This window comes from Acomys russatus, chromosome 23 (genome assembly GCF_903995435.1).
Source record: "Acomys russatus chromosome 23, mAcoRus1.1, whole genome shotgun sequence".
Taxonomy (NCBI): domain Eukaryota; kingdom Metazoa; phylum Chordata; class Mammalia; order Rodentia; family Muridae; genus Acomys; species Acomys russatus.
The window spans coordinates 39,096,954-39,118,751 of record NC_067159.1 but is presented as its reverse complement, the minus strand read 5'-3'; the positions used below and the strand labels follow the sequence as shown (position 1 = coordinate 39,118,751).

Sequence of the window (21,798 nt, the reverse complement as noted above, 5' to 3'; positions counted from 1 at the left end):
ATGAAGCCACTTAATTTATATTGACATGAGAATTATATGAAATTATAGAGGGTTGACATATCATGCTATGAATTTTTTACTTGATAGCTGCTCATCAAAAACTATATAAAAGACACAGCAAAAAAAAGTGAAAAATGTTTTGGGCCATATTGGCCAATCCAGCCAATACTATTGGGCCAGAGAGATGGACCAGTGGGTAAAGGCAGTTGTCACCAAACCTGACAGTCTGAGTTTGATCCCTGAGGCCCACATGGTAGAAGGAAAGACCAAATCCCCACAAGCTATCCTCCAGCCCACACCACACATATCACATTTACTCAATAATGAGTATTTTTAAATGTAAGCATTGTTTAGATTATTTCTTACTTTTCACTGTGTTTCAAATTATAGGCCAGACGGTGGTGGCACATACCTTTAATCCCAGCAGTTGGGAGGCAGAGACAGGCGGATTACTGTGAGTTTGCGGCCAGCCTGGTCTACAAAACGAGTCCAGGACAGCCAAGACTACACAGAGAAACTTTATCTCGAAACAAACAAACAAACAAACAAACAACAACAACAACAACAAAGAAATGATAATAAACAGTTAAAATTATATGAATGTGTTAATTATTAGAAACTAGTTGGAATTTAAAAAGTCAGTTGTTTATACCCGAAAAGCATGTGTACCTAAAATGATTTTGTTCCAAATCTTTCTTGCTTTGTAAATATATTTTTCTGTGAACACATATGTCGCATACACAGACTGAATTGTAGTCATAATTTTGTTCTGTTTTGTTGTTGTTGTTGTTGCTTGTTTGTTTGTTTGTTTTTAGTAGGATATCCATTATCTTGGTCTCTGTTCAAGCAAGTGTAGATCTCATCTTGGGGGGTGGGGTGGTTCATTTCTCAGTGTTAAACTTTGGATACTTGGGCTGGAGAAATGGCTCAGAGGTTAAGAGCACTGACTGCTCTTCCAGAGGTCCTGAGTTCAGTTCCCAACAACCACATGGTAGCTCACAACCATCTGTAATGTGATCTGATGCCGTCCTCTGTCCTGCAAATATATATGCAGGCAGAGCACTGTATACATAGTAATAAATAAATAAATATTTTATAAAAACAAAAAACAAAAAACTTTGGATACTTGCGTCAGTCTAGATTACAGAAGGCCCGAGACAGATTTGGTCAGTGTATGGGAAGGGATCACACGATGTTTTTGTAGGAGTTGAGAATTAATTACATGGTCATCACATCCTATTTTTCAGTAGGATAATGAGATGGGTGAGCGTAATGAGTGGCCGTGGTTCGGGAGCCTAGAACTCCTTAGGCACAGGTTGGTGATAGAGCCATGGCACAAGTAATGAGTGTGGGCGGGGCTAGCCACTCCACTGCGTGAGTCACACCCCAACAAAACATACCTCCACTGCTTTTGAATCTTCCCGGTCTTGTTTTGTCGGCCCACTTCCCCGGAGGTGGGGTGGATTTTTTATTTCATTTTATTTTATTTTTCAATGTAAAAAAAGACATGTGAAGAGCTCAAAATTTCCAAATAGCTTCTAAATCCCCTCTTTGTTTGCCCGAGCACTGTGCATTTCTAGCTGCCTGGGTTCGCATTACTGTTCCCACTGTTTTGACTCACACCTGTGCCGTTCAGAGTTTCGGCTTACAGTTGACACTTTGCAGGTGTGGAGGCTGAGAGGCCAGGCCACCTACTTCACCCTTCTTCCTGAAATGGAGCCCCTTAGGAGCAGGGATGTAGGGCATCCATTTTACCTTTTCCACATGAACCTGCCTTGTATAAGTGCTGGTTGACTCAAAGCCAGGACCAGAACTCAAGGCTGCTGACGTCAGCTTAGCTAGTGGTGTCACACTCTACACCTAGCCCCCTTCCATCCAAGGTTTTTTTTTTTTAAACTGGTGAACTAGGTAAACCAACGCTGGTTAAGGGTTGAAGCCATGCAGTTTGTAGAGAAAAGATGGATAAGGATTTACCTGCCTGTAGTTTTTACAGCTCTTAAGGCACAGGACTCCTTTTTTTTTTTTTTTCCTGTACTCACAAGGGTAGGTTTTCATTGGCAAGCATGGTCCTAAGACAGCTAACATCGGGCCAGCACTCTCTGAGGGATACAGAAGTGATCCAAGCTGGGGCACAGTCAACATTGATTTCCTCAGGAGACAGAGCCTCTTGAGGGCACCTTGGGTTTGGGGATCTGTATCCAGCCAGACTAGGCAACTTCAAGTTCTTACCCACAGAATATTTTTCCCAGTGCAAACTAAGCACTGCCTTCGTCACACCCTTTGGGGATGGTGCTGCAACACTGTGCAGGCTGCCCGTGGGGACTGACCACAAGGAACTTGCAGGGATGAGATGCAGTTTCTACCCCCTCTCTCTAGGTAGTGGCTGTGTTCCTCGGTTGCTCCCTCCCAGTCTCAAGCTTCCCTTGGTGTCGGAACCTGTCTGTTCTGAGTCTCTCTCCCTGTGACTTCTGCATTCTCGGCCTCTGTCTCATACACTGGGTATCTATCCATGTTTGTTCTTCAAGTCACTGCTCACTGTTCCTAACTGCACACATACACCACACATGCTCATGTCTGGCTGTGTGAGCTGTGAGAGTTGTGCCTTCTACCGCCCTCTCCACCCCTACCTTCCTCTCTCTGCCTTTTCCTTTCTTTAATCTCTTCCCTTCTTTGATTCCACTTGGAGGTGGGTCCTGATGAGAGAAATCCCCCTCCATTTTCATTTTCCATTTATTCTTTCCCTTATTGTTTGAGACTTGGTTTAACTATGTAACCTAGCCTGGCCCTGAACTCCCAGTCCTCCCATCTCTCGCTCCTGCACACCAAGTCTGCAGTATCTCTGTCCCTCTCTGTGTCTCTCTCTGTCTCTCTCTCTGCTCTCTCTATCTGTCTGTGTCTGTCTGTCTGCCTGTCTCTCTCTCTCTCTCTCTCTCTCTCTCTCTCTCTCTCTCTCTCTCTCTCTCTCTCTCTCTCTTTCTCCCATGTCTCTGAGTCTCTGCATCTGTGTTTCTGTCTCCCAGAACTTCCGGTCTTATTCCTCAAACTCCAAGAACAGACTGATCCTGGCTTCTAACTCCTGCTTAATTCTCTTCTCCTTTCAGCCCTGTTATCTTTGAGGTAAGGTTTGACACTCACTCATGAATCTGGGACCAGCTTTAGTGGCTAGATATGTGTGTGCTGTGTCTCTGCCAGCTCTGGTTCCTAAAGCTTAGGACAACTAGCCTCACTTTTTGGCTCTGCTAGTCGGGCATATGAGTGGGACATTTAGAGCAGTGATATGGAAAGTCCCGGCCATCCTGACTCCATCACTGAAAACTCCCTGTTGGAAAGACCGTAGGGAAGCCTCATCCTCCCCTGTACATTGCGCTGCACCTACCTGAGCGTTTTTGAACTTCCCCAACCTTGTGTAAAGCTTCTGTTTGTCTCTCTCGACTTGGGAAGTTTAGTTCAATCCTGTAGGTGTGTGCAGTCGTGCGCTTCTATAGACAAGACCATCTTGTCTTAGCTACAGCCTGACTGTAATACCAACTTCAACACTGAACACTCTTGAGTTAAGTCAGAGAGTTCTTTATCCTACACTGGCATTTTCTGATGGCACAGAGAGGCCAAGAGCTTTGCCTTCCACACTGTTGAGTCACCCAGCACTGGCTCTGTGTACAAACGAACACAAATGAGGTCAACACCTAAGCAATCCTACGGAGCAAGTCAGGAGGCCAGGTCAGGTCAACCCGAGTGAAGACAGCCCGGAGCGGGAAACCCAGTGGCGTCATCTCACATTTTGTCACCACTGTGTTCACAGGGGATATGAAGCCAGGCTATAGGTTCAACCACAGATCAATCAGTTGTCTTGTGGCTTTAAAGAAAGAGAGAACATTACCTATTTGTCATTTGGGATCAAAAGACCTCAGGGAGTGTCACTCTCATTCTAAAATGAGAACAATTTTGAAACAGAAAAAAAAAATTTTTTTTTGAGTACTTATGCCAGCTGTTGAACCTCAGAGCCTTTTATCTGCTTTCCTATAATCAGGAGTTTCTATTCCTGTTTTTGGTTCAAGTATATGTCCCTTTGTAACTCAAGACAGAATCCAAGTTCCAGGTCACTTCTCTTTGGTAGGAAGGGAGGGGTATGATTAAATATACTAGTATTCAGTTGGCATAGCTTGCTAGGAAGTGTTCTCACCAAGAAATAAATACTCTAAGGCTGAGGGCGTTGCTTAGTAGTAGTAGAGCACTTGCCTAACATGGGGAGGCCCTGGGTCCAACCTCCAGTACTGCCAAGAAGGGAGGAAGGAGAGGAGGAGGGAGGGGGAGAGGGAGAAAGGAAGAGAGAAAAGGGAGGGAGGGAAAAGGAAAAAATCAAAATAAAAGCCTTAAAGGAGGATGCAAACCATAGTGCCCCTAATGTAATTTTCATTATTCAACATGGACCCTGTGCTTCGCCTGTGCATCCTGCTGTCCATACGTATAGTACATAAACTGACCCCATGAATGGTCTTTGCTGGTGTTCTTTCCTCTTGGGATGTCCTTTCTCCCACTACCTCATAGACAAAACGTCATTCTTGAGCCCAGAGCATGATTGGCTTCCCTCAGGAAGCTTCTCTGGTCCTTCCCTACCTTGCGTGAGATCCAGTACCATGCAATAGTAAGATGAAAGCCGTGGGGGATTTCTGGTTGTCCTAACTGGCAGATCCCTCTTTCCTTTCTGCACTGAAACCCATGTAGCACTGTGCCTTGCTTGTCTCTCCGGATGCCAGACATCAGGCTCTGGCCGTTAGGGCTACTGAGTCAACGTTCTTAGGATCCAGGGTCTTTCACGTTCATGTTTCTCAGATTGTTAGCAGGGTAGGAATCACTTGAGCCTCAGCAGCCGGGGCCTGGGGGACAAGAGTGTACATTTTAAGGAGGACTCAGGGGCTGCTGATGTGGTTACCCCATAGCAAGACTTTACATTCATTTCCAAACACCAAGGGCAGTGCATTTAGTGATCTGGTACTGAATTTAGTGCTTTACATAAATATTTGTTCAAAATAAATTTTAAAAATATTTAAGTAAATAGCAAACGGATAATGTTTTTTTCTTTTAACACTTTCTTTTTTGGGGGTGTGCTTTTAATGTACTGTGTATTATTTTCAAAAAATGTTAAAGTCTTTCCTTCAAAGGACAGAGCATAAATGAGATATAAACGTAGACCAACCAATTAAAATAATAAACCTAAAGGATAAAACCTTTTGGTGTTTCCAGCATGCTGGAACAGTCTCCTAGAAGGTTCTAGCATGAGGAGGTGCTGGGGTGAAGGCAGGAGAGGCTGAATTGAGGACTGGCTTTCAGCCTCCACCTGCCTGGGTTCTCCTGGCTGAGTTTACTTCCTGCACCTCTCTGAGAGGCAGTTATGAAAAATAGATAGTGGGTGGGTGTTTCCTAATTTGTACTGTATCATGGAAGAGATAACGCCACTGTTTCCTTCAAGGTCAGCTGCTAGTTTTGATAGTCTTATAAACCCAATGCAAGTATTCCGTCCAAGGCTATAATTAGACTAATTATAGTCTTTGCTCTTAATGCCACTGACCTTGAGACACAACTGTGAAAATGTGTAAAGTCATGGGGATAAAAAGGTGACTGTAACACATTGCTTCTAAAACATTGTTATCAGTATTAGTGTCTAACCTTTTTTGTTCCTTTAGAGAAAGTAAGACCAAAAGACTTGGAGTAGGAAAATAAACCTTATTCCAAACTGTGTAGCTATGTATCACCAGTAGCGAGGAGACCGTCTGGCATGTTAGTGATATCTAGTTTGGTAGAGCGTGTGGCTTGTTCTCTTTTGCAAAAGTTAAGGAACCAGGGAACAGCGTATAACACAAGGCAGCATCTCAATATATGCCATCAAGATTTTTCTCTCTGGACATTGTGTCTTGTCATCTTGACATGTGACAGCCTGAGTTGCTACTGGCAGGGGACCACACAGCTCCTGAGCTAAAGCAGGAGAGGTGGAGACACTGAGAAAAGGTCACCTTGCTCCCAACTGCTTGGGTCCAAGGTAGATGCTCCTTAGCTCACTTTTTCTCCTAGCACTGACCACTAGCCAGCTGGCTTCTTACTGCACACACGTCGCTCAACAAATAACAGTCTCTCTCACAAAAGCACAGACAAAGGGAGCTCTTGTCCACAGCAGGCTCTGTGTGAGCTCCCTGGGGGCAATTCTGAGGAGACTGGAGCAAGTCAGGCTGCCTTGTGTGTAACCAGCAGCAGCCAGACAAGACAGACACGGCGCTGCTCCGTTCTTCACATCAGAACTTAGCATTTAGGTAGAATTCAAAATTCAAAACCTCAAAGGTACTCAGAGAAGACGAGGGCTCTGTGTGGTAAAAAAAATGAAAGCCCGTGATAAGAAGAGAAGTTGAAGATGATGGAGAGAAAAGGAAACCCATTCCAGATGCTTCCAGAGTCTGTGTAATTCTGTCTGTGAGAGCAAGCCTGCCAAAGAAAGAGACATCAGCAAAAGCGGGTTTAGGAAGTAGGCGCCTGGGAGATGTGCGACAACTTGCTTCCCAGCTCCCACTTTACTTTTTACTGTTCATCTGCTCAGATTGACACTTCCTGTCACATTACCGCAGATGCCTGTGCTGCTGACAAAAAGACGTCTCACTGTCCCCTGAAACACCATCTATCTCAGCACGCTGGTATTATCTGAATGACTGGCTGTCTCTGCGTCACCAGCACCAGCACCCTGGGACTGGGGTCCCTGCAGTTGGCAACTGTTTCTAGTACCTAACTTTGTATTATCTGAACTAAATGGAAATGCTGCAAATGAGAATGAGGAGTCGAGTGGGTGTAGTGTCACAGGCCTGTAATCCCAGCACCCAGGGAGGCAGAGGCAGGCCGGTCTCTGTGAGTTGCAGGCCAGCCTGGTCTACAAAGGGAGTCCAAGATATAGGCTACACAGAGAAAGCCTGTCTCAAAAAATAATAATAGTAATAAATTAGGCTGAGGAATGTTTATCACAGCAGAGAATTAGCCAAGTATAGGTGAGCGAATCTCACCGATGGACTATAGTAACTAAGCTACTGAGCTGTGCCGTGTGCCACTTCACCGGTGTTAACATGAGCATTCTCATGACTGGCCTGTGAAGTACAGCAGCTGTTAATCTGACTCTGGTCCTCATGCATGTGGGGCAAGTATTTTAACCACGGAGCCATCTTCTTGGGTCTCCATTGTGGCTATTTTAGATTGGGATCTTCAAACAGCACTATTTGCGGGGCTGCTTTACACACTGGGTAATTTGACGAAGAGCAGTCTATCATTTCACACCTTCGAGGGCCAGGAGTTCAAAACCGAGGCATCTCTGAGGTTGGCTGCTTCAGAGAGCTGTGAGGAAGGGCCTGTTTTAGGTGTCTCTGGAGCTCTGGCTACCATGCTGGTCACATAGCATACTCCTGTATGGAAATCTCTCCTCCAGCCATACTGGTTTGCTTCTACCTGACTGGCCTTGTTTTCACTTCTCTCCAAAAAAAAAGGTCACATTCTTAGGAACTGGAGGTTAGGGTGATGTGAGAACGATTTCTGAACACAATCGGCCTATATCATACTGCAACGTGCCACTTCCACCCGTCACACTCAGGAATTCCTAGTCCTCATGGTGGGGAGCAGAGAGTGTGGCTTCTGTCATCACAGTGGGGCTGAGAGCTTGGCCTCTGGAACTCTCTGGCATTCTTAAGCTGGAGAATCTTGCTAATTAATCTTTGAGAGAAGAACCCCAGAGAAGGGTTGCTCATGGCTCTCCCTGAAGGAAAGCACTGTTCTGTCCTTTGCAGGTGGTATCACGGCAACCTCACACGCCACGCTGCCGAGGCTCTTCTGCTCTCCAATGGACGTGATGGTAGCTACCTGCTGAGGGACAGCAATGAGCAGACCGGCCTCTACTCTCTCTCCGTGAGGTAGGTGCTTAAGGACTTGGTAGACTTCAGTCGCATCTGTCACTTAAAGCTCGATTAAAGGGTTTCAAACTCTGCATGGTAAGACAGTAAAGACGTTTTCCCAGGCCTAGAGAGAGGGCTCAGTAGTTGAGAACATTGGACTTTTGCAAAGGACCCAAGTTCGGTTCCCGGCATCCATGCTTGAGAGTTTACGGTGGCCTGCAACTCAAGCTTCAGGAAGATTTACACTCATAAGAGCACACACACACTAAGTGACCTCCAGAATCCCACCAGAGAACTCCTATAGCTGATAAATACAACACACACACACACACTTAAAAAAAAAAAATCTTCCTTGTTCCATTTACTGCAGGAAAAATATGTCAAAACCAAAGGAAACATTGGGAGTTATTTAATTCCAATGTGTCACTGGACACCTGAAGGTCCAGAAGCTCAAAGTCTGGTAGTGATACCACTGGTCAGCACCAAGCTGACTGTGATGGTGCGCATGTCAGTGGCTGCCTAGGCACCCCTACCATCACTGCCTTAACTTCTTTGGCTGCCAGTCAAGCCCCAGGTGTCCAGCGATTCTTCCCCAGAATAAATAAAGTCTCAGATGGTCACGGTTGAGGAACTGTGGGAACACAAGAGAGAACACACCAGCCAGCCTTTATTTATAAACCTTGGACAGTGGAGAGGGGTTTGTGGGTGACTGTGTCTGATTTGCTTGGGCTAGAGGTACCAGGATACTTATTCTACATGCAGTAGAATGAGTTCCTATCACAGGAAGAAAAACAAAATACTTAATTACCCTATAGGTGGGGGGGGGAACTTCCACGTACAATTAAAGGTCATTTTCTGAAGGCTAGGATCTCCTTAGCATAGGGTGGGATACTTCCTGGAATCTCCAGGTGCTTGCTGAACAGGTTCTGTCAGGAAAGGGCTGGTCCTGTAATCTTCCTGAGAGCTTTGTGATGCTCCGTAGAGGATCTGGGGGTCCCAGCTCAGGGGAAGGGAAAACCCCACTGAGAAAAGGAGTCTGTTGTAATAGACGGAGCTCAGTTGGCTATCCAGATATGCCAGACTTTGACCTCTCCATCAGGGCCCCATAGATAGTGTCTCAGGAGCAATAACCAAGGCTGGCCTCTGCCTCCATGTGCACATACACAGACATGCACATGCACTTGCACTTATAAGTGTGCCTGCATACACACATACACACACACACACACACACACACACACACACACACACACAGAGTATTTCTCTAAACAACTGTTGAGGCTGCTGTGGCCTCAAATGCAAATAATAAACACTGATTATCCTCTTTGGATTTGGAACCTTAGGTGTTAATTTTCTGTGGCACATAACAACGTACCAAAAAAAAAAAAAAGTAGTGACTTAAAACAACAGAAATTGACCATGCCATTGTTCTTTCATGTATTAAAGTCCAGACCTAGCATGGATGGATTCTCTGTTCAAATTCTACCAGCCTGAAATAAAGATGATTTCAGCTGCAGCTGGGGCTCCTGTCTGGATCTCAGTCTGCCATCATCACTTCCCCCTTGCCTCTTATGCTTTTCTTTCATTTCCTTGCCGTGGTAGCACCAGGGCCATCATTTGAGGAGCGGTGTCAACTGACAGCTGCCACTGCAGTTCTCCCTTTGTGGCCTACATGGGAAGTGCACGCAGCGGAGATGTTTGCTGCCTTCCTGCCAGCCAAAGCACAATTTTCTGATGTCCTCTTCTAGGGACAAAGAGAATTCTGTTTCACGGAGCTCATGTGAAGAGGTCAGGTCCACACAGAGACTCTTCCTATTTTAAGATGAAGCAATTTAGAGATTTAATGATCCACAAAAATCTCTTCACAGCTTCATCTTGACTAGCTTTTACCTGGATAATTGGAAGCAACACTCCACGGGGTTGGGTCATCTGTGAATGTGGCCTGCCATGCCATCCCTTCCCTGGTAGTGAGACTACATGCCTATTTGAAGGAGAGAGGGAGAAATAGGTAGTGCATGGGGGACAAATTAGGCAGCCAAAGGAAGGGAAAAAAGTATATCTATTAATATTTTGGGGTTACCCTGGCAATATTTTAAAATAAATTTTCTAAGTAAAAAGGCTAGTGGTTAGGGTAACTCAGTCACTAATAGTTAAGTCTATATAAGGAAGAATAACTGAGTTTAGCTCAGTTTTGGTGGTATGTGCTTATACACCTGGTATTGGAGAGGTGGAGAGGAAGACATAGAAATATCCCTCTGAGCCTCTGGCCAGCCAGCCTTGTTAAATCAATGAACCCCGGGTTCAGTGATGGACCTTGCCTCAAGAAATCCAGGCAGAAGACTCATGAGAAACCAGGTGAACCCCTGGCCTCCACAAACATACGCACACGTGCTTATACAAACATGCACCTGCACACGCAAGAACACATGTGCATATACACAGGGAAAATAAAGAATAAAGATGGGGAAACTATGCGTCCCAGATGGACTCCTGTTCTAGTGGGGAAAAGATTCTTGCTTTCTCTTCTGGACAGAGGCGGTGAGAGCCTGCCAGGTGGAAAGCATGTTAGCGTGCTCTGTTGCACGAGTCTTCCAAATATCTCAAGCAAATCACTTTTATCTATGTGTGACAGACTCATCTGATCATAAGCTACTTATGAATAGATTGCTATTCATGAAAAATTAAAATATAAGTCATTGGTTTTCATTACAAATACTTGCTAACACCTAGGGGAAACAGAAACAAACCAAAACAAAAACTACCAGGAGAGGTGACGGGACCTGTAGGCCACTTTTTTAGAGGTATGATTATTTTTATTCATTTATTTGTTCAGTCCCTTAGGAATAGATGTTTGAAAGCATGAGTTTTGTACCAGACATCTTCATTCAAAGACCTTGTTGGTGAGAAGTGCAGCCTCATAGGGCCAATGAGACCCAAATCCAGCTACAAAGTAGTGTATAAAAATAGTATGAAAAAATGCAAGATAAGTGTTTGGGTGAGAAGTAAAAAGGCACTCAACGTATGGCCGAATTATCATGTAATACTGGCCAAGGGGGTAGAATTTACTGGGGAACTCAATGGGTAGCGAGGTTGTCCACCAGCAGAGACCAGTGGGAAGGTGAAAAGAGCAATGAAGGTATGACGAAAAGGTGGAAATAACTCCTTCTAGAGGAACAGCAGACCCAGATGGACAGTGGTCCTGAAGCTGGCTGCTCAGACCAGCAGCATCCACTGAGAAGCTGTTAGTACCTAAGTTCGAAGGGAGTGAGCCCCAGCAACCTGGGATTCAACAAACCTTCCAGTTGACTCTGATACATTGTGAAGTTGGGGGATGAATGACAAAATGAAGGGTGAGGCTGGGAAGATGAAATAGGGACAAGTAAAGTGAGCAAGAGAGAGAGAGAGAGACTTTATGCTATATTTTTCCTTTCAAAAATGAAGTTGAAAATAACGGCCTTGGAAACGTGACGCTTTACTCAGTAGACAATCACGCAAGCAAGGGAGGAAAGACTAGGGTCATGTGACTCAATGACAGAAACAGAGTTCTGATGACTCCAGACAAAGGAGGAGGGCCAAGGACAAACACATTATTTCTGTCACCTCTGTCCCAGGGATTCATGTCCTTCATGGAGGTTAATGTTTAAGAACCCTTGTAGTGTGTCCAGGAGAAGGCGAGTAACTGTCCCCTATCTTCTGGTAGAGAGAAAAGCTGAGAGTGTTTCTGCCAGAAGAAATGAATGACAGACTTTAAAACTCTCAGTGATTTGCCGGGCGTGGTGGCGCATCCCTCTAATCCCAGCTCTCAGGAGGCAGAGGCAGGCAGATCACTGTGAGTTCGATGCCAGCCTGGTCTAGAAAGTGAGTCTAGGACAGCCAAGATAACACAGAGAAACCCTGTCTCGAAAAACCAATACAAACAAACAAACTAAAAACCCTCAGTGATCTGATGCTGTGTGTTCTGCCTTCTCAAAGGTGCTCCTAATACATTGCTATATTGGTCTTCAAAAAGAATCATTTGTTAAATAACATTAAACACTATCATTTTTTTCCTTTCAGAGCCAAAGATTCTGTCAAGCACTTTCACGTCGAATACACTGGGTACTCATTTAAATTTGGCTTTAATGAATATTCATCTTTAAATGATTTTGTGAAGCATTTTGCAAATCAGCCTTTGATCGGAAGTGAGACGGGTAAGCTTAGTCCAGCTTTTTTTTTTTAAATATATAAAGAAATACCTGGTTTATTTAAGAAGGTTATTAATTCACATTTCTGCATAAGAATTTGCTTGGAATCTGGTGACATCTCCTGGGACGAAGAACATTCTCATAGCAAGGGACAGGGAATACATATGTCCCCACAGCCTGAGCTCACTTGGAATTTGTGATCCTCCTCCCTCAGCCTCACGAGTGCTGAGTTACAGGACACTAACAGCTCACACGGGCAGGCAGACCTTTGTGAGTTTGACTCTAGTCTGGTTCATACAGTTAGTTCCATAGCCAGTCAAAAGTATATAGTGAGACCTTATTCAAAAAAAAAAAAAAAGACAGTTTATTTTATTTACAATGTTCTATTTTATAATGCATACAGTGAAGAAAAGAAAACATAAAGCAAGATTTTTTTTTTTTTTTGGTCATCATTTTAGGCATGGACACTGACAGAAGACTGTGCCTGTGACATGAAACTGCTATGTTAAGAAACTGTGGTGTGTGTGTGTGTGTGTGTGTGTGTGTGTGTAGGGGAGACCCAGAGAACTTAATTTGAAATATTTTCAAAGATAAACTTCACATGAAATGGCCACAGTGATCAAGTGCTCATTACTGAAAATGTTGGCTAGAAAGCATGTCTATGAGCAATAAAAGCCCGTATCTGTGTCACCTTGGTTTCTTACAAAGTAACTTGGTATGGCTTGGAAGGATTCAAAACTTCCCATTTCAGTAGTTAGACAGTCAAGCTGGAAAATTAATAATAAAAATATATTTTTAAAAAAGCACCACATCTTGTTAGCCAGCACTAACACCTGAGCTAAATGAACATACAAGTGGCAAAGTTTATTTTCTCTGATGGCTTTAGAGGCGTTAGTCCGTGCCACCTTATCCCATTGTCATCACGGTGGGAGTGCACATCAGTGAGAGCCAAGTAGCTCTCAGACTCAGTTTAATATCCCCTTCAGGGCCACACCTTCAGCCCATGGGCCTTTGAAGGACAGTCTATCCACGGCGAAGCACACACTATACTGGCACGTGTCTATAATCTATAAAGAAAGTAAGTAAAAAGTCACCTCTGAACTTATGGATTCCAGTTTTATTTGCTCTGGATATTGGAAAATCTCAGTTTATCAACAGGGGGACAATTGCAAGAGCCTGTAGCATGAGATACTTAGGAGCACAGCTGGTCTCTGTGGATCCCTACATAGTTTGCTCAGGAAAGCCCCCCCAGTGGTCTTGTTGTCCGTCATTGTGGCTGGAAGAGCTGCCTTTGTTGGTTTCTGTCTTTGCCGTTTCTGTCACTGCGGCAGACCCAAGGGTGAATCAGTGTGTGGCCCAGATGAAAGACCCACGGAAACCACAGAACAGTTGCTTCTCCTATACTGAAAATTCAAGGTTTACGGTAGAGTGTTGTGAACCTGAACCTAAAGCTGTAAATCTGCCTTTTTCCTGATGGAAATTCTAGCAGTCAGCCCCAACAAGTGCTTCGCCAGTTAACCTGCCCTCGCTCTCATAAACAAATGTGTATGAGGACACTCCTTTCCTCCGCCACCTTGACCTGAACAAGTGTGTCAGTTTCACTAATCCCTGCCCTGTGGCTTTATTTCCTGTTCATGTTCAACCCTACACTTGATTTTATCCAATCCTTGGTCTCTGGAAATAGAAAGGATTGTCTTAAAGCTGGGACTCTCCCTTTGTCCTGCCCAGTATTTGTTATCAGTGCACACATGAGAGTAAATGAATAAATGACATCTTGGATATTTACTTCCTGGAATTCTGTAGCCATCAAAACCATTATCATTATCTGTTCACCTTCTCTTCTGCCCAGTTTTCTTTCTTTCTTTCTTTCTTTTTCTTTTTTTACTTTTCGAGACAGGGTTTCTCTGTGTAACCTTGGCTGTCCTAGACTCACTTTGTAGACCAGGCTGGCCTCGAACTCACAGCTATCCACCTGCCTCTGCCTCCCAAGTGCTGGGATTAAAGGCGTGCGCCACCATGCCTGACTTTTCCTTCCTTCCTTCCTTCCTTCCTTCCTTCCTTCCTTCTTTCCTTTCTTTCTTTCTTTCACTATTGTTGTTGTTGCTTTTCATTTTTTGAGACATGGTTTCTCTGCATAGCCTTGGCTGTCCTGAACTTGCTTTGTAGACCAGGATGGCCTCAAACTCACAGAGATCTGTCTGCCTCTGCCTTTGCCTCTATGAGTGCTAGAATTTTAGACCTGCGCCACCGGCCCAGCTTGTCAGGTCTTTCACTTAAACTTCTTTCCTAGAAACTATTTAAATCTCTTTTATGGTTCTCTGTGCACACTAGTGTACCTTCTCAAAATTAGGGGAAGGTTATCCTGACTAAAGAAATCACATAACCAAGTACAGTACTTGTAATTCTAGTAGCACGTAGGCAAGATGATCACAAGTTCAAGGCGAGCCTGCGCTACACAGCAAGGTACAGGGTAGCCTGTACTACATAACAAGACTCAAGCTTTAAAAAAAAGTGTGTGGTGGGGGGGGGAGGAGCTGGGCATGGTTGCACAGCCTGTAATCCCAGGAGGCAGAGGCCAGTGGATCCCTGGGAGTTTGAAGCCAGCCAGGTCTACAAAGTGAGTCCAGGACAGGACAGCCAAGGCTACAGAGAAACCCTGTCTTGAAAAAAAAAAAAAAAAGCTTGTGATTAATGTGTTAGCACTAGAGTTCATAGTGTAGTTTATCCAAAGCTAAAATGTTCTGTGCGTTATCACTGTGGCTCCCGTTTTACTTATTCTAGGAGGCTGATACTGTTATCCTGGTCACTGTCCGTCCACTGTTCTATCCATTGTGTGATAAACAGTTTGCTGCTTTTGGAGCCCCAGTTCAGCTGGTGGATGTGGACAGGACTTGCTGACTTCAAGCCCTTGAGTTAGAATACATTAATTCTGCTTGCTTATCTGTCCCCACCAGATGAAGGCAACACCATCAAAGCTTGTTCAAGGGACAAAACTCATGACACTTGAGTGTTCCAATCTGCCTACCGTAGGAGTAATAGGCTTCCGGAAAACAAGATAGGGTGACGAAGTCACGATGACTGTTGAGCCCAGAAGGGCTGCCAAAGTCACAGAGTCACCACTGTGGCCATGAGGAGTGGTGCGTGGAAAGCAAGATGCCACCTTCTAAAAATAGCCCATTTATTCTTGTTCATGTATGTACGGGCTTCTGGTGGGCGCGGATGGTGGCACATGCCTATAATCCTAAGTTCAAAGTCTACCTAAACTATATAGCAAACCCTGCCTTCAAATACGAAACCAAAGAGTTCCTGTTGTTAGCTCCAAGGAACCAGACCTCCAAGCTAAATTTCTTGTGGTTTGAAGCAGAGTGCCAGAAAACTACTTGTTCATACATCGAACAAGGCTCTGCCAGAACTTTCTTCTCTATATCTTCCGGAATCAAAACTAAAATGCAATATCTTAGGCCACTCCTGTTGTTTACTCCCAGACCCAGCTTTGGCCTGCCTTGCCTAAGAGCATGTATTTATAGAGACATCTTGCCTGGCTTGGTGGCCCAGGCCTGTAACTCTACCTAATAGGAGACTGGAGGAGGAAGATCACAAACAAATCCAAGGCCAACCTGGTAAACTTAGCAAGATACTGTCTCAAATTAAAACAAAACAAAACAAACAAACAAACCAAAAGCTAATATTAAAAAAAAGGGAGGTGGGGGTGGGTACACAGTTCAGAAATCCAGTGTTTGCCCAACATGCTCTGTGCCCTAGGAGGAGACCATATATTGCCCAGCATGCTCTATGCCCTAGGGGGAGACCATTTATTACTTCATCCACTGATGGGAATGCCCCTGCCTCTGAGAGCAATAGGATGAGGCACATAAAATGACACAGACCTCGCCCTTGTGCTCTCCAATGACAGAAAACAGCGTCAGTAAGTAGCATGACACCCCGGGTACTTGGTTACAGGTCATCAAAGACGTCTGTCTTGAAGACAGCAGAAAGTATTGATCCAAAGGGTCACCCTGCAGCGTCTGTTCATCTCCTTTAGTCCTAGTGTGTCTTCCTTAAACACCCAGAATTTCTGATTTTTAATCTGAAGGACACAGGTTTCCTAAATCACACTTAAGCTCCTGCCAGCTCCTGAGTTGACTATAGAACACTAATTTCCCCTGACCGCCACTGAAGTGTTTGTTCATTCAAAGTTCTTGGTCTTCGCAACCACCCACACTCTGAAGAGGTTTCCAACCCTCCAACCTTACCATTTCCTGAGCCCACAGTAGAGCTATGCAATGGACTCACTTGCTTTTCCTCCAACATGTTCGATAATTGTATGCTTTCAGTAATTCACTCACTTTAAAGTTATCTTATTCTGCATATTAGCATAAACTCCCTGAGGAGAGGATTTTGATGAGTTCTGTTTCCTGATGGATCCCAGAACTTGAAAGAATAATACTGATCACTTCCTTAGCATGCCAGGGTGCAGGTGGGGGCTGGGAGGCAGGTACCCTACAGTCTGTACAGTACTCAAACACTCCGGGCAGTTCTAACCAGCCAAACTGATAAAAGGAAAGCATAAGCTTATGTGTCAGTGTTCTGTATCTACCCGGTGATGATTACATCCACAGTCCGCCTTTCATTTGTCACGGATGATATCAGAAAATTGTATTCCAGACATTTTTTAGTATAGTTAATATTTACTGATTCTTCCTCTAATTAGCTAAGTTTCATACACACAATCATGAAAATGTGGACGGCATTTATATTTATACGTGGGCATCCAAGTATTGTTAAAACAAACAAAAATGGCCTTTGCTCATGTTAAAATAGCTTCCAGTGAAAGCCATCATGAAGGTTCTTTTTGTTTTGGCTTGTCTTCTGTTTTTTTGGGGAGGGGATATTGTTTTGTTTTGTTTTGTTCTTGTTTTGTAGTTCAAGGTAACTTTGGTCACCTATTCCACATAGGAAAACATGCACAATGCTTCAAGTGAGGTACTGTGTTTGCAACTTCCCTTTAGAATAGTTGGTGCAGTGTTTGTTGGAGACCCACTGTGGTTCTTTCCCAAATGTCAAATTTCCACTTCTGTCTTTTGCTTTGATGTGGGATGCCTGGGCCTTTGGTAAAAAGTTTCAGCTCTTATTATTCATTTTGTGGCCCCAGCTATTTTCCTGGGGCAGCGCTTTAAGCTAATGAAGTTAAGAGTGTAAGAGCCTGCGGGGGGATGCTTCTTCAGGAAGTAACTTAATGGACAAGTTGGAATTTTGCCAATTCCAGCCAGCAGTCACTTCTTCCATTTGAGCAGGCCAGGCATTAAATGTTTTTCAGTCAGTAGGGGAGGTGTGTTTGCAAGTGAAAAAAGGTAAGGAGGTGGGGAGGCCACACTGTGGGGTGTTTAGCAAGTTCCAGGCATTGGCTCAGCCGGTTTCACACATATCACACCATTTAAACTTCCCAGCTGCCCGCAAGAATACACACAGTGACCTCATTTTCAGATGGGGAAATAGAAAAAGAGGATTTAAGTTACTTTCTCCGAGGCTGTGCATCTAATAAGCCTCAGAGCTACCGCTGGAGTCCAAGCTGAGCTTCAGAAGGAGCAGGTGCTTTCCGCGCTGTGCGATACAGACTTATTGTTGAGGAAAGTGGATCGGCTTCAACTTCCGCCTACGGGTATGGCTATTCTCACAGTATTTAAGTGAAATGCCATTTGAGGGGTGTTTAAATATTTTCATTACACTTATCTATTATTTATTTATTTACTTTGTGTGTGTGTGTGTGTGTGTGTGTGTGTGTGTGTGTGTGTGTGTGTGCCTGCCTCAGTGCACACGTGTGCAAGTCAGGGAAGAGCTTTCTGGAGTCAGTTCTTTCTTTCCACCTTGTGGGCCTAGGTATGACTCTCAGGCCATCAAGTGTGGCAGCAAGCACCTTTACCTGTCTGTGCCATCTCACTAACCTCCATTCAAACACTTACTCTAGGAGAAGTGCTCTTAAAACTACCCAGAAAACATTCCTAAAACAGTAGGCCTGATTGTATCTCTCTTGAGAAAGGACATCAACCTGCCTGTGTAAATAAGGCAAAGAAAAAAAATGTGAAGATGAAAGAAAATGCTCCGGAGGGGGAACTGGGAACAAAGTCCTTAAAGGGAATGTCATAGTTGCAGGAAGGAGGCCACTGGGTACAAAGCTTTCTTGCCATCTTCCTCCCACTTTGAGGCCGGTGTGTTTGAATCGCTTTCCAGGCAGTTAGAAATGGGGCTAGAGAGATGGCTCAAAGGTTAAGAGCATTGGCTGCTGTTCCAGAGGTCCTGAGTTCAATTCCCAGCAACCACATGGTGGTTCACAACCATCTGTAAAGAAATCGGTTGCCCTCTTCTGGCGTGCAAGTATACGTGTAGGCAAAACACTGTATACATAAATAAATAAATATTTAAAAGAAAAGAAAAGAAATGGGAGGCATCATTTAATTTCTCCTTTACAAATGAACAAACAGGCCTGCGGAGGAAAAGGAAGCAAATGCTCACACCCACATTCCTCCAGCTGCCTCCAGTGAACCCATGTCTTCAAACCTCGACTTACACGTTGTCGTCGGACTCTTGCCCACCTTGGGGAGCAGTGTGCTCCCCATGGCAATGACACTGAGGCTGAGAATGACTGGGGGGGGTGATGAGCCGACCCAGGAATTCTCTAGTCCACTCTGGCTTCTGCCACTTGCCGGCCCTGTGGACTCCGGCACGTCATGTTACCGCTTCGAGCTTTGAGCTCTGGTTTCATTGGCATCTAAAACTGAGCTTGTGGTAACAGTTCGTACCGCGGGGCCTTCTTGTGATGATGGAGCAATGGTTCTCCGTGTGTGTTCACCGCGATGACTTTTTTACTAAACCCGTTGGCGGTAACTAATTACAGCAGATTCAAGGCAGGAGCTGTAAGCTTGGGTATACCATGAAACATTTAATCACAGGTGTGACCATGAGATGTTTGTAATGTCTTATATTTCAAGCCCTAGCGCGCAGATATGTATGGTAAAAGCAAAGGACCACTCCAAAGCAAGTGACCTGACTTGGTTTGGGCATTTGAACAGAATCTTCTACCCTGGCTAACTGGCTAACTGGTCTACTTCCCTTTTCTTAGTGTGTTTCTTTCTCTCTGGGAGGGTAGACATGGGATAGTAAGGCTGCTATAGTTGTAAATGAATGTTGGCTCAAGTATGTCAAACAAGCACAAAGGTAGACAGGAAAAAGAACTGCACTATTCAGTTAGGACTCCCCACAATTACAAAGCCACATCACCATGGCAGTGATCAGAAAAACACACAGTGACAATTGCAAAACTGTTTTCTGAACCCAGAACAGTATAAATAAAACATGGGTGAATATTTTCTCACTTATTTAATCTAACAAATATGTATCAAGTGCCAATCACCAGATGGACCCTGTTAGCCACTGATAAAATAGAGGTGAGTTAAATAGATTTATTTCTTTTTATGTGTATGAGTGTTTTGCCTGCATGTATGCCTACATCACTCGTGCCTGGTGCCCTCTGAGATCAGAAGAGGACATCAGATCCCCTTAAGCTGGAATTACACATGGTTGTGAGCCACCACCGTGTGGGTGCTGGGAACTGAACCCAGGTCCTCTTAACCACTGAGTCATTGTTCCAGGCCCCTCAAAAACCATTCTTGATCTCAAACACTTTAGGGCCCAGCTGGGAGACCTAACAAGCTAACTTTAGTGCATTAAATAAATATGAAAATAAAAGTGTTCCCATTAGGAGCTATGTGTATGCCAAACTACCTTCTGCTCCCTACAGCAAAACAACACCTGAGGAGGCCTCAGGCCATTTCTGTCTTTTTTCTGAGTCTCATCTAGAGGACTCCCTTTAACGCATCACGGTGTTGTGTATGGATTTATCTGTCACGTAATCTCCATGTTATCATTCACTCCATCACATGAGAATGCCTATGTTGGTCCAGCTCTGGTCATCTGAAGAATGATGCCCCCACCCCACCCCCATAAATATGTCTGAAGCCAGGCTCGTCAGCAGCAGGAATCAACCTTCATGAAGCTCAGAAACTGAAGTGAAACTTGGAACCAAGTGGTTAGGGCAGCTGGTTTCTGATCTGCTTCCCTCTCTGTCTTCTGCCACACCCACTCCAACTTCTCCACACCCCTCTCCCCACCTCCCCACCGCCTTTCATCTGACTCTTCTAACAAAGTCCCGTGGCGCCTTTGCCTTTGTCTCAATTCGTCAACCCAGAGTTCCTTTCTGTAGAGCAAAAAATGTTGTCACGGTCTTTGGGTGAAAGTTATGCTTAGGTGCTTCTCTAGCTACATTTTAAAACACTGGAGTATGAGAAGAGGAAATGCCTTAGTACGGTCGGCCAGGATGCACGGGCAGGCTTAACAAGAGAGCAAAGGGAACCAACTTAGTATTCAAGGCAAGTCTGAGGCTGTCATTGGTGGATATGCCTGCAGGGGCCTAGCTCTCAAAAATGGACCTCCAGCAATGCTTGGGAAGCCAGGAAACAGCAGTCAACTCCTACCGAGGTTGCTGAGCCTTTCCAGAGGAGAAACTAAGTAAAGTGGACCCAATTAGTGGACACACACACACACACACTCTCTCTCTCTCTCTCTCTCTCTCTCTCTCTCTCTCTCTCTCTCTCTCTCTCTCTCTCTCTCTCTCTCTCTCTCTCTCTCTCACACACACACACACACACACACACACACATAAAATCTTTAAGAAAAAAAAAATCAGGCTCACCAAAATTCATTCATTAGAGTTTCACTTAAGGAGTTTTAAATGTTCATCATCAAAGAATGATACATCCTGTTTTGTAATCTCTACAAACACCCTTTCTCTGGAGCACAGCTCAGCCCTATGAAGGAAGTGTAGCTGTTTACACTAGTTGGGGGAAGAACAAAAACACAGAAGGGCTGCTCTAGGTCAGCATGTGCAGAGGGCAGGAGAGGAGCAGTCCACCTTGGTCTTGGTGGCTGGGCCCAGAGATCTTTCTAGAGAGCAACTGCCTATCATATCAGCTACGGGGCCTCTTGGGGGGTAGACTACATAGACACTAGCCCTGAGCTCACCCAGCATCTGCAGAGGTGCCCAGTGTTCACACAGCCCCGAGGCCTGCTCAACGGCTGCTCTTGGGTTCGATGCCTCTGCTATCATTCTGATTCCTGCTCTACAGGTGAGGGATGGATTCTCAGGCTTGGGGCTGGGGTGGTGTCACAGTGATAAAAAGACAGCACAGAGAAGCTGCAGCGGGGAGGACTGTGCCCTCCGAGAGCTGTCAAGCCGTTGTCATTGTGAGCCCAGTGAACGGGATACAGAGAGGGCAGGGATCATAATCATCTCTAAGGCAGTATCAGAGACACCTTCTTTCGTCTTTTCTAAACAAACTTTCGTTTCCCTCCCCCACCCCCACCCCACCCCCCACTTTATGGCGGCCCCATCATCTGGGCCAGCGCATCTGATTTGATAGTCTACCATGTCTATAGAAGCACCGTTCAGTGTTTGGAGGACACAGTTGTCCCTGGCATCCAGGGCTTTGGCACCACCAAGGAGACAGTTTTCTGTCACTGTTGGCCCCGCTTTTGCCCTAATTCGGTGTCTGTCCTTTCTAGAGTCTTTCAACTCATCTTTTTAAAGATGGCTGCCTATGGGTCCCCACTGCCCTCCCCACCTTCAGATTTTGCCCTCTTTTATTCAT

General features: G+C 44.8%; 1 protein-coding gene across 1 annotated transcript in view; it reads left to right on the top strand.

Moving 5' to 3' along the window:
- Dapp1 (dual adaptor of phosphotyrosine and 3-phosphoinositides 1) overlaps window positions 1-21,798 on the top strand; it is a 47,443-nt gene that overhangs the window by 7,566 nt on the left and 18,079 nt on the right. The window contains exons 2-3 of the mRNA XM_051165680.1: window positions 7,809-7,931; window positions 11,970-12,103. Coding sequence (XP_051021637.1) covers window positions 7,809-7,931; window positions 11,970-12,103 — 257 coding nt within the window. The remainder of the gene's footprint in view (window positions 1-7,808; window positions 7,932-11,969; window positions 12,104-21,798) is intronic.